The sequence below is a fragment of the Ornithodoros turicata genome, unplaced genomic scaffold (assembly GCF_037126465.1).
Source record: "Ornithodoros turicata isolate Travis unplaced genomic scaffold, ASM3712646v1 ctg00001331.1, whole genome shotgun sequence".
NCBI classification, from domain to species: domain Eukaryota; kingdom Metazoa; phylum Arthropoda; class Arachnida; order Ixodida; family Argasidae; genus Ornithodoros; species Ornithodoros turicata.
In genome coordinates this window covers 55,669-68,793 of record NW_026999555.1, presented here as the reverse complement: position 1 = coordinate 68,793, position 13,125 = coordinate 55,669, and the positions used below count along the sequence as shown (strand labels likewise).

At 46.1% G+C, this 13,125-nt stretch overlaps 1 protein-coding gene across 1 annotated transcript; it reads right to left on the bottom strand.

Annotated features, from left to right (window-relative positions):
* Window positions 1-1,187: 1,187 nt before the first annotated feature.
* Window positions 1,188-11,666, bottom strand: LOC135376833 (uncharacterized; the record flags this gene model as incomplete). The annotated part of the gene is made up of 3 exons (XM_064609286.1): window positions 11,264-11,666; window positions 7,331-10,869; window positions 1,188-1,427 (listed from the first exon to the last, which is right to left on the bottom strand). Coding segments are annotated over exons 1-3 (4,182 nt in total), but the record flags the coding sequence as incomplete, so codon positions are not given.
* Between the last annotated feature and the right edge of the window lie 1,459 nt (window positions 11,667-13,125).

The window sequence follows — 13,125 nt, the reverse complement described above, 5'->3', positions numbered from 1 at the left end:
AAATGAGCGGCGTGACGATGCTTCATCCATACCATACCATCGATATCATCAATACCATCTTCAGACGATGCCAGTAATGAGCCCGGGCACCCTCGGTATGTATTGTCATCAAGCAGGAGAGCCACCTATGGTGGCACCCTCGGTAGCCTAAATTGGCGTACCAGATTGATCATATACTGAAATGCAGTTCGTTGGAGTACTTTCGCTAAGCTTAGTGCGGCAAAACTCGTCTGTAACGGTGACGAAAATGTGTCTTTGCAATTAACACGTACGCATGTAACGAGTCAAATATATCAGCGAGTTTCCTGACATCCCTCCCTGTCAAATATTGTGTTTTCAACTCAAGCTATCGTCTATACTGTGATTACCTAATGAGCGGAGCTGTCAAGCCAATGTAATTTTTCTCTCACGAATGAAAACACCGTTTCCAACACCAGTGTAGAAAGGGTGTATATAACGTAAACACCTTATTCGACACCAGTGTTACTTGGAGGGTGTAAAGACAGGTGTAAACGCATAAAACACCCTTTTTGATACAGCACTTGGTGTAATAAAGAGTGTATTTTCTAATACACCTTTTTAGCACCCTTTTTGCGGCTTTTGGTTATCTTTGTGGAATTAAAAAAGGTGTATTTGCTTAAAAACATCTTTTTTGACCCAGAAAGGGTGTTTTTGAATTTACTGTGTAGAAGCTTGCTCTTTTTACCTTTTACTACATGTACCTTTTATGTCATTGTTGCAGATAGAACTATATTGTAACAGAAAATTCAACTACACAAAGCCTGTGTGCCTTGTTTTGTATTATTTTTTCGTGCCCTAAATACTTTCTAACAAGGATTTGAATTTCCTCCTCACTACATTCTTTGTTCCCTTTCTGTAATGTACATCAGTATAAATATCTGTACCACGTGTGTCTGTATCATGCCTAATGAAGGACGGACACTATTCGAAAGCTTGTGTTTCAGTAAGATTATTTGAATGTTTCAGTCTCTTATGGCCGTGAGTTCTGATAATCATACCTGTGTCGCGAAAGGGAGCCTGCAACCTTTCTGGTAGGTGTTGTAGATGAGATATGTTGAGGTGACTTTAATATTAATCGGCTCGAGTAACCAGGGAACCTGGTCAACAGCAAATACTACAAGGTGTCATTTGAATCTGTGAAAACATAAGGCGCTATGAATTCACACCTTGACTGCACTGGTCCCATTGAAAAGGATTGTGCCAGAGAGCAAGATGTTCCCCGCAGCCATCTTGTTCACTTCTGGCTGACGTTTCCAAGATAAACTGTGTTCACTTGGGCACTCGGCTTTTGTGGTGAGAAGCGTGATGCGAACATCTGTGCACACTTTGTGAGATGCACCGGAAGTTCTGAACATGATGCACGTTTGATGTACTTCTTCTGGTCTGGTGCAGCAGAGGGCACAGCACTGCAAAGTAGAAGAGTTTTGAGTATCTGCAAACTTGTATCAGCAGGCCATTCAAAACGGTTGTCTTTCAGATTTCCAGAATGACTCATCATCTGGTTCCACCAGTGGTGCAGATATTCGCATATCATGCACCTGCAAGGAATGCAGGAGTTAAAATGTTAAACAAAACAAGAGCTTGACCCACGTGTGGGCATGAGTGTGTGTGAACAATTGGTGTTGAATTCATCACTGGATAAAGGTCGCATCATGCATTTGCACGCTTTTGCTTCCCAGTTTCACATTCTTGTAAGTCACGAGGACGCCTCTGTCGTTGATATGAATGAATAGTACGGTCAGTATCTATAACACATAATTTGTTTGACACTTATATTCTCCTGCGAGAGCTCAGGGCTCTCCAGAATTTGAAGTGAACCACATATATGTATTATTCCTGTGTATGGGTGAATACATACCTCGTGTGCACTGGTGTTCGCATCGTCAGACGTCACAAGGTGAAACACTGGTGTCGGGACCGCAGTCCGTTTGAGAAGTTTTTGACCGTCCGCTGCTACAACTTCGTACGACTCGTCAGAGAAATGGGTTGAGCAAATACGCCGTGGATCACGAATGACTTGACCAAGCGCTTGCAACAACTTTCGTTTCCGTGCATTTTCCGTTGGAATCTTGTGGTGCACAACGACCCTTGTCGAAAGAGCACACTTGATGTATCCCCGAACATTACAGTAGATACTTGGGCATCGCTGTCAGTTGAGGCTTTGCTGAATTTCGGCAGGAAATGAACTTTTTTGCGTACACAAACCTCGCAAGGCCGCAATACACGCCGTCGCCGTGCGATATGGTTGTGAGGAGAGCAAACAGAGGGCGCTGACAGCGCTAACAGTATTTTGGGATACTGTGTCTTCGATATTTTGAAGAATTGCCCCAGTAATTCTTGTGATTCTAAAAGTAGTGTTTATTGGAGGTTAGTAGCCAGTCATAAGTTCATTGTGTATTACTTAGGTATCACGTGACGGGAGTACTCCCATCATGACTTTTCTAGCTGTTGCGGGGCGCAACCTACCGTCCGATTTAATTTTTCTAATTGATGCTGTGTAATAATTAATGCGCTTTGAGTACTTAGGCTCTATGTGAGACATCACACAGGCAAACACTACCAAGTCGCACACAGAAACAGGAGGGGTCGAATTCCACTTTACAGTTCCTTTAAAGGTTTGTTAGTGTAACCCCAAGAAAGGGGTACGCAATACTCCTGACGAGATACTTATCTCCCTGTGATCTAGTATGCCATTTTGCGATAAGACACGGAAGGATATGGTAGACTGCTAACGTGCAATGACATCAGAGTTCGAGGTAACTCGTTACTGTAACTAAGTTCCTTTTTTTGGTAACTTGTAACTTAACTCGGTACTTTTGCGCCGTGGTAACTTTCAGAGGAACTCGTTCCTTTTTCAGGTAATTTTGCCAAAGTAACAAGTTATGTTCCAAGTTACTTTTAACTCGCTTTTCACTCACGTCCACATATTTTCTTGCTTTCTCTCCGGTTCCTTCATGGCATTTTTTGCCATAAAACGTGATATTCAATCAATGACAGTATTTTATTCAGGAAGTAAGAACCACTGCGATTGAAATGAAGCTGAACCATTGTGAACCATGACATTGGTAGACAGACTGACACCGAAACAAACCGGAAGGAGAGGGTTGGGTTCCACGAACGGGCATTTGTTCGCTGCCTCCCATTGAAAGAAAAGCAGGACCGAGGGTCGAGTCCCTTTAAGGGACCATATCGTAATCCCCTCAAGACCGTGGCTTTCGGGCGCGACCTTGTGCACCTCTAGCTTCGAGCCTAGTTCAATTCTACCAAATTTGTGGCGCTGTCGAACACTATGACGTCATTTGTTTACAAACAGGGAGATGTCTATGGTTGGACATAAACGAAAACGACCTAAGCATGTTGCACTTCTGCGCAGGCAACTCAAGGTCTAACCCAACTGCTCACGCGCGCTGCACCTGCATAATGCTATTTTGTGTCCCAAGTAACTTGGAAGTAACTCGTTCTTTTTTTTAAGTAACTCAGTAACTGCAAGTTACATTTCAGGCTGAAAAACTTCCTTATTAACTTAGTTACATTTTTCCACAAGGTAACTTAACTTGTAACGAGTTCTTTTAGGCGGGTAACATCTCAATCTATGAATGACATGGACCCATTTTTGAAGCACATGGGCCGTCGTCGTCAGCCCATACTATGGCTGAGTCATACAGTGACAATGGCGAATGCCCACTGGGAACCATTACTGTCTCAACAGGTAATACATTAATACATATAATACATATTTTGGTTCATTATAATAATAATATAAATTTATTTTTGAAATTGTGTAATATATTAGTACTAATACAAAATGGGTTAGAGTAATATTATTATAATACAACGCATCATAATACATGTCCACCCCTGTGTAACTGGTTAGGGGTCAATAAGCTGTGATAGCTCGTGTCGGAAGAAGGTGGCCTGTCAGTTAATGGTGACTATTATGAAATGAGGAAGTCCACTCAACACCATTCCATTCAGTAACAGCTTGTCGAAAGAAGGCAAAACAAAAAGTGTCTTGTAGGATCACAAATTTGCTGTACTTTGAGAGAATTATCTAGTCATTGGGATATTATATCAAGCCTGTTTCCTAAAATGTTGTCGAACATATTCAGAATTTGTATCTCTATGTCGCGAGACAACTATGATGATGAGCGACGTGACAGTGGCGGGTCTCTGGATTCATTCCGTGGATTCTTTAACCTATACGGAAATCTGGACAAGCTCTCTATAACACTGAAATCTCAATCTTACAGAAATGTTCTTACCTTCATGCTAGCGGATAACAACGTGGGCATACTGCAAGCTTCATAAGATGTTCATCTCAGTAGAGGAGGAGGAGATAAAAGCAATACTTCTCATGAAATCAACATAAGATGTCGCATCACGAAGGTCACTATTAGGCGTGGTTAATCACCTCGCAAGGCATCCACCGGGATTGGCCAACGACACGAAGTCACTGCGAGATCTGCTCCAGCATGACGCAGAGTGGCTTTGGGGTAAGGACTAGGAAGCAACGTTCAAAGCAAAAGTGAACACCAGCTTAACTTGAAGCCCATTCCTCATTTACTATGATGCGAAGGAGCTTCTCTCCCTATCAGTCGATGCTTCGTCATTTGTGGTAGGAGCGGTTCTCCCCCATAGGAGGAAAGCAATGAACGATTTCCGGTGACGTAATGATCTCGAGCACTTACTGCAACTGAACAGAGATACGCACAGTTAGGAAAGGAAGCACTTGCTGGGCAATGGGAAATTTCAGGACGTACCTCCTTGGACTGGGATTTAACCTTGAGACAGATCATAAACTGCTTATTTAACTACTCTCAACCAAACCACTTCGTGACGTTTTCATGTTTCTTTTCTTTTTAATAAACATCAATCCCCCTTCAGTTAGCTCACACCTAGGGTTAGGTGGGGCAAGATGAGACACGGGGAAAGACGCGACATTTTTTGGCTCGACGCCTGTCTCAGAGACGCGTTGCTACATGCGCTTGCAACTTTACTCATAGGTATCTGTCCGATTTATTGCACGTGCGAATTGTCCAGATTGGTGTATGCGTTGAAGAGAAAAAAAGACTGGTTACGCCTGAGTGGAATGTAAAGACCCACAAAAAAAGTGCGATTTTCTGTAGTCCTTTTTATTTTCAACTGCGCAGCCGTGTTTTGCAGGCCAATTCTGCCAATGTCCACATCCTATGTCCTTATTCATTTTTCTAGATGTATGCAAAATATGGGCACTCTTGGTTATTCGTTGCTCAACAGAAAAAAAATAATGCATCTGGTGGTATGCACAGGGCAAGACGCAACAATTTAATCAAATTTAAATTTAATGTAATTAAGAGACGGATATGTTAGCTATTAGGTGGCTTTGTGCTTGTTCCTAAGATATTTCTTTTTTCCATATTGCCCAGGATTTTCCAGCAAATTTTCATATTCTCTATGATATCTCCAGCAAAGCAGAAGCGCACCTAAAAGCGAGCGGTCAGCGGCATATCAGTCTTGCGGTGCCTTGTTCCCAAAGGACGGTGGAGCAAAATAGCAGCGGGTTCTGTGTGGTTTTATTGCACATCATGTGGGCGCTGGGGTTAAGGGGTGTGGCGGTGGGGGGGTAAGCAGCCCACGACCTATACTTTGTCTGCTCGGACTGCAAAACCTAATTTGTATAGTTCGTTACCACGGCGTGTCTTATCTTGCTCCACGCGATGTCTGGTGTTGCGTAGAGGGTTGGGGTAAGACGAGACAATATGTATTTTCGAATTTCTTGTTCTGTGTTTACTTCAGACCTGCTTCGACCGTTCTGCATTTACAGGCCAGAAGCTCTAGACCCCTGAGAATGTGCTTTTGGATAGTTTTCTGTAAAAGCACGAAAAATAAAAATTCCATATTCAATTGTTGAAGAATCCGAAGATCCCTCTCTGCGGAAGAAGTGAAGCTGAAACCTCGCAGCTATTAGAAAATCCAGCAACCTTTTAATCCGTCCACCTCGTCCTTACAGAATCGAACATAATGAACGTGCTACGAGTCCGTTCACCAAAAAAGAGAAGAAGAAAACATCACCCCAAAAAACTACAAAATTCGTCGTCTTTACATAACATATTCAACACCCTCCCCGCGCGAGAGTGAGTCATCAACACTCGCGGTCTTGAACCTCCAGGGGATACACCAATTGTACAGGTCGGCGCGTAGTGTGGCCGCTTGGAAGCCTTAACGCGCACGACCGAATGTTTCCGTCTCTTCCCTTGTAGACTTCCGTGACTCGACCTAGGGCTCAATCTTGATCTGCACATAGCGATCGTTATAGCTATTTTTCAAAATTTGCGCGCTCATTCCGTCACGCGTATTGGCCGTCAACTGGGGAGCACGAGCGTTTAGCAAGCGTTACGGGATAGCGAAAAGTTCAAGATCTAGCCCCTAGTATCCACAAATGTCTTGGAACTTTATCTTGATGGACGATGACAACGTCACCTCTTGACACTGTGCGCGACTCGGGAACCTGGTTGGATTGATGGGCAGATCGCAGTTCGAGCAGATATTCCTGTCTCCACCTCTTCCAAAAAAGGTCCGCAAGTCTTTGTCTATACATCCATCTTCTGTTGGTGGTATCAGTCTTTGTACAGGGAACTGATGATGCGTCCTTTGTGCCTGGAAGTGCTATTAGATTTTTTCCTATAAGTAGATGACCGGGAGTGAGAGCGCTGGGCTCATCTGGGTTGGAATGCAAGAAAGTGAGTGGTCTAGAATTCACCACTGCCTCTACTTCGTGCAATAACGTCACCATTTCTTCATACGTAAGGCATTGACGTCCGAGCACCTTCCTCAAGGAAGATTTAACGGTGCGCACCATCCTCTCCCACATTCCTCCCCACCAGGCCGCCCTCTCTACAATAAACTTCCAACTGATTCTGTTTGTGGCTACGAAATCCTGCGCTTCTTGGCTCCGTATGACGCTCCAAAGCTTCCCTATATCCTTGGCTGCTTTCTTAAAGGTCAGTGCATTGTCGCTAAAAATAGTCGACGGAGTTCCCCTCCTTGAAATGAAGCGCCGGAACGCTCTGATGAATGACTTCGTGGTTAAGTCCATAACAAGTTCTAAGTGTACGGCCCTCGACGTCGCACATGTAAACAATGCAATATATGACTTGGTAGATGATCCCGAAGCCTCCTTGATGTACAGTGGTCCAGCGAAGTCTATGCCGGTAGTGTCAAAGGGGTGTGTGGGTGTCAAACGCTCCGTCCGTAAAGGAGCAGTTGGTGCTGCTCCTCTCGGTACACGAAATTTTGCGCAGACCTTACATCGGTGCACGATCGACTTTACCAACTGCCTCGCTTTGATAATCCACCAACGCTCTCTCAAAGCTGTCAGTGAGGACTGCACCCCGCCATGGAGCATTCGCCGATGAGCATTGTCAGCCAGGAGCGCCACGAACGCATGTTGTTTGGGGAGTAGTATTGGGTGCTTTACTCCTTCCGTATGGTTGGAGTACTGCAGTCGTCCTGTCAAACGTAGGATTCCGTTGTCGTCCAAGAAGGGCCGCCACTGTGCTATTTTCGACGTATTGGAGATAGCCCCCTTCTCTTTCAACGCAGTAATTTCTTCTGGAAAAGCTTCTGTCTGTACATGCCTGGTCCAGAAATCTTCCGCCTCTCCAATTTCAGTAGCACTGAGTGAACCACCGATTTTTGATGTTGAACGACAGTTCCGAATAAACCTCGTGATCCACGCTGTAATGCGCAGGGCGCGCTGGTAGTTACTGTGTCTACTCAGATCAAATAATGCAGGAATGGGACTCTCTCCAGCGTTAGTCATGGTCACGGTTTCTGTTCTTCGCTCGTCTTCAACGGAGTCGAGACAGCTTGGACTTCTAGACGTTATATCTGGCCATAATTCCTCGTTCTGTGTTAGCCAGCCGGGACCTTCGAACCATTGCCTCTCGTCGATTAGCTTCTTGACGGTAAGTCCTCTTGTCAGTGCGTCGGCCGGGTTCTCACTCCCTGGGCAGTGCCTCCACTGCTTCGCTTCGCTGTGTACTTGGATCTCGACGACTCTGTTCCGTACAAACGGTCTCCACCGCGTAGCATCACCCTTGATCCAACTCAAAGCAATTGTAGAGTCTGTCCAGAATGTCACACCTTTTACTACCACCGCCAACGACGATCTGACGAAATTGGCAATTCGTACTCCTATCACAGCTCCCATTAGTTCTAACCGTGGGAGCGTGAGCGTCTTGATCGGCGCGACACGTGTCTTGGCGAAGATCAGTCGCACTTTCTTTTCTTCACACTCATTTTTCGTTCGCAGAAAGGCGCAGGCCCCGTAAGCTTGTGGTGATGCATCTGTGAATACGTGCAGCTCGTAGACGTATTCTGTCCCGTTGACTGGTAACAAACACCTCTCCAAGGATATACTGCACAGCTTTGGTAGCTCTGAAATCCAGGATCGCCACATCGTCGCTAAATCTGCCGGTAGGGGAGCGTCCCACTGTAGTCCAGCATTCCATAGTTCTTGAAAAATGACCTTGACCCGGATCGTGTAGGGTGAAATAAAGCCGAGTGGATCAAATATCCTAGCTGAGGCCTGTAGCACTGACCGCTTGCTTAGTTGTGTGTCTCTAATGATGCTTAACAGATGTTCTCCAGAGAATGTGAACGTGTCAAGTTCTCGATTCCAGACAACACCGAGCATCTTGCCCTGGGCGGGCTCGTTAAATGATTTCCTCTTCACACCACAGCTGATATCTTGTGGTGACAATGCCTGTTGTATCTCGGCAGCGTTTGAAGCCCATTTTGTTAAGTTCATACCATCCTTAAGTAATATTTCTTGCGCTCTGTAAGCTATATCCAGGGCCTCGTCCACGGTTGGAGCTCCGGTGAGCAGGTCGTCCACGTAAAAGGAATTGAGCAACGACTCAGCCAACTTCCCATCGACGTCCAGAAACGACTTGAAGTGATGCTGCAGGGTAGCGCTTAAAAGAAAGGGGCTCGCTGTCGTCCCAAATGGCACCCTCTTCATTCTCCAGCACTGTAACTGTGGATCCTGATGGTCTGCTGTCGGAATCTCCGAAAGCCACAGGAACCTCAATGCATCTCTGTCTTGACTCCGGACTCCCACCTGCAGAAAGGCTTTCTCGATGTCGGCTGTCAATGCCACTTTGTGTAGCCGGAAACGTAGCAGTACTCCAACTAAGTCGGTGTTAAGCTTTGGCCCTTTTTCCAAATGATCATTTAGAGACAATGCCCCTGCTGCATGTGACGAGGCGTCAAATACAACTCGTACCCTTGTTGTACTCGAGTTGTTCCGGATGACAGCTCGGTGTGGCATGTAATAAATCAAACTGGATCCGTTGTCCTCCTTGACTTCTTCGGCATGACCATTTTTTATGTAACTTCGGATAGCTTCATCATACTCCAGTACGGTGTTGTCTCGTTGCAGTCGTTTCATTAACCTCCGCACTCGGTCTTTAGCTACTGCATAGTTATCTTCTAGCGCACTCAGGCCCATCTTCCATGGCAGCGCAACCTCATAACGGCCGTTCCTCCTTTCCACCTTCTGTATGAAGTCCTCCAGAACCTCTGCGTTGTGTTCCTGTTTACTGTCAGGCTCCTGAGATATTCCTAGATTATCCAGTTCCCAGAAACGTTTCAGAATGTCGTCATCAGAAGTGACCACACCAACCTTCAGTATGCACACAGCTGTCGTTGAACTGTCTGTAGTACTGTAGCTGGTCACCGTGGTTGGCCCCTGAAAGGTCCAGCCGAAAACGGATTCTATTGCAACCAGTCTTCCGTCACTCTTGCATCTCTTTACTTCTCCTGAGACCAACTTCCACAGCTCGTCGCATCCGATGAGTAGTCCTATTTCGCCTTCACTCCGTACACTCGGGAATAAGAAGTCATCGGCGATGAAGTTGCCGTGGACACGCACAGAAGACACGAATTCGTTACTGGCAGGAGTTTCTTCGAGGTCCTTACAAATGAAGTCAATGGTGGTTGCGCGAACCACATATTCCTTTGGTGCGAATTGACTTCTTAGCCGAACTTCGACAACTTTGCACTTTCGAATATTGTCTCGACTGGCATCGCCTGCGAAAGTGTTGAGCTGAAGCGTTGTTTGCCCAATTACTGGCAGCTTAAGCCTGCGGGCTATGTCATCACGTATAAATGTGCGCCGGCTTCCTCCGTCGAATATCCCTCTGAGGTAAGCGCATTCGGTGTCCGACGATGCCCAGGCACGGAACGTTTGCAGCATTACTCTTGCTCTCTCGCACTGTTGTGGATTGTTCGTTGTAGAGACGCTCGTCGTGGTAACCACTTCACTGACCAGAGCCTTTTCTACCGGTTGTCTAGACGGGTCGCAAACCGATGACGCATGTCGTCTTCGACACTTACTGCATTCCACTTTTACTCGGCAGTCCTTTGACCGATGACCCTTCTTGGTACAACGATAGCACCTCGTATCTTTGGCCAGTTTCTTGAACCTTTCCGCTAGGGTAATGTCTGCTTTGCAGTCCTCGGTGCTGTGATCTGCGGCACTGCAGAAAAAGCAGTTCCTTTTTTCGCCAGGCTGCCCAAGTCCAGCGTACAACACAGCTGCAGCCGTCATACCTCCAGTCCTTTTGCCTTTGGGGCGCTGATCGGGATAGCTGTCACGGCGAATTTTAGTTGCTACCTGCTCTCGGCTCTCTATTTCTACTCGCAAGTATATAAGCAACCTTTTTAACTCTTCCAGTCCTTTTGTCTCTGTTTCTGCGGTCGATTCTGACTGAGCTGCTCCTTGTCCATCCTGGTTGGCTTCGAAACTTTCTGACCGCATGGCGTCATGTACTGTCCTCCTTTGGTAGTCTATGACTAGGGCTTCTGGAAGCGCCGACAAAAGGAAGCATCACCATCATGGAAGCATAACTTTCCTTTGTTACTCCTAACGCTCGAAGTCCTCTCATGTGAGCCTGGACATGATCGTAAAGTGCTCGAAGCCCCACGACATCCTCCATCGACTTCACTGGTGGGAGTTTTCGTAACCTTGACAGGTGCTCACGTTCTATCCGGGTTGTATTCCCGAAACGCTGCATCAGTATGTCTATAGCATCGTCATAGCACGCCGCAGTTGCCTGTAGACCTCGAATAGCTGATGCTGCATCTCATTTCAACAAGGTCCTCAAGTATTGAAATTTCTCACTCTTCGTCAACCTTGCGTTCTCATCAACTGCCGTACGATACTGCTCCCAAAAAGATATCCAGTTGGTCAACTCGCCTGAGAAGGTTTGAAGCTGCAACTTCGGGAGTTTGACTCCGCTCTGTGACTGTACAGGGTTGACTCCGCTCTGTGGTTGTACAGGGTTCACTCCGCTCTGTGATTGCGCAGGGTCCAGTCTCAACTCATCCAAACGTGACTGGATCTCCACTATGGCTTTTACGGTCTTCTCTTCGTAGCTGATTGCGCCCTGATACTCCTCTTCAAGCTCCTCTGCTCCAAACAGAGGCTCGATTTCGTCGTTCACTGCTCGAAGTGCTACGTCAGCATTCTGAATGTTGCTCAAGAGTGCTTTCAGCGTTACGTCCGTCGCTGTTCGGTCCGCTCGGAGCTCAGCAACCTCATTGCAGAGCTTAGTTACTTGAGCCCTTCTGGTCGCTCTGTTGTACTTGACCCGATCCATTGTTGTTGGACAGAAATCCGGATGAAAATTGCAGTGAGGTCAGCTCCCGGGTTTCGGCACCATGAAATTTTGAAGAATCCGAAGATCCCTCTCTGTGGAAGAAGTGAAGCTGAAACCTCGCAGCTCTTAGAAAATCCAGCAACCTTTTAATCCGTCCACCTCGTCCTTACAGAATCGAACATAATGAACGTGCTACGAGTCCGTTCACCAAAAAAGAGAAGAAGAAAACATCACCCCAAAAAACTACAAACTTCGTCGTCTTTACATAACATATTCAACACAATTATATATTTCTGTCTCATACTGCCCCACCTTACCGTATATTCCAAAGTGTTCGCATGACAACCTTAGAGTACCACAATCTTATAACACATCTATCGGGAAAGAAAATGTTCACTGCTGATACCATGTCACGTAAGCCTGCTCAGTGAGGCCGGTTCCTGATACTATCGCGACTAAGGTTCGGGAACATGAACCCTTGTTTTTGGAACGTTTACCTGCGTCATCAGCGGTGATGTCCATAATAACGCAGGAACAAGACAATGACCCTACGATTACCCATCTTAAGTAACACTGCGTGGAGCGATGACCGCTAACAATGGTACACGGTTAGCCAGACATCAAGAGCGATGTTCAAGTGTACTGTGACCTTTCAGTTTTCAGTGGTTTACAACTGACAGACATTCGCATTGTTATCCCAGTGACAACATCCTGGAAAAACTACACGAGGGCCATCGGGGTTCGGTGCAGAATCACAGCTCGTTCCGCAGTATGGTGGTCCCGGATATCAGGTGCTTGGATTTGTCGTTGCCCAACATGGCAAGAACATCATCAGTTCAGCAGTGAGCCAATCCTCGAGCACCCTTGTCATCTCCTCGTTTGCAGATACTTGACATGTATTTGTTCTACATCAAAGCAACAAACAACAACAACAACTTTATTACGGGATGATAACTGGGGAATTTCATCCTCGGAGGGATACTCTACCCCATTGCTGTTGGTGATGCGGGGAATGAAATAATGAGCCCCTTGTAAAGGATGGAAGTCGTGTGGTGTCCAGAAAGGTGAAGGGAGCCTTGAGGGCAGAGCCTTGGTGTGCTGGATGCGACCAGGGACCAAACAATTTTGTAAGAGAGAGCGGGTGGGAGTCTAGCTCGTTGAGGGATTTGGATGCAACATAAGTTAAAATTATATGATTGTTGTGGATTGCTGCTCAAAGTTCTTTGAAGATGTTCAGCTCCGTGGAACAACGTCTCGAGACATCAGCACACACCTCGACCAAGTGTTTCCGATGTTAGACATCTCGGACACTATTCGAACTGTGAATGGGCCCCAATTTACACGAGCAGAAATTAGGAACCCCGCCAAAACTAAAGGCATTCGGACAGTTACCTCTAACTCTTACCGTCTTCGCAGTAATGGGGAAGATGAGAGAGCTGTTGAAACAGCAAACGACCTG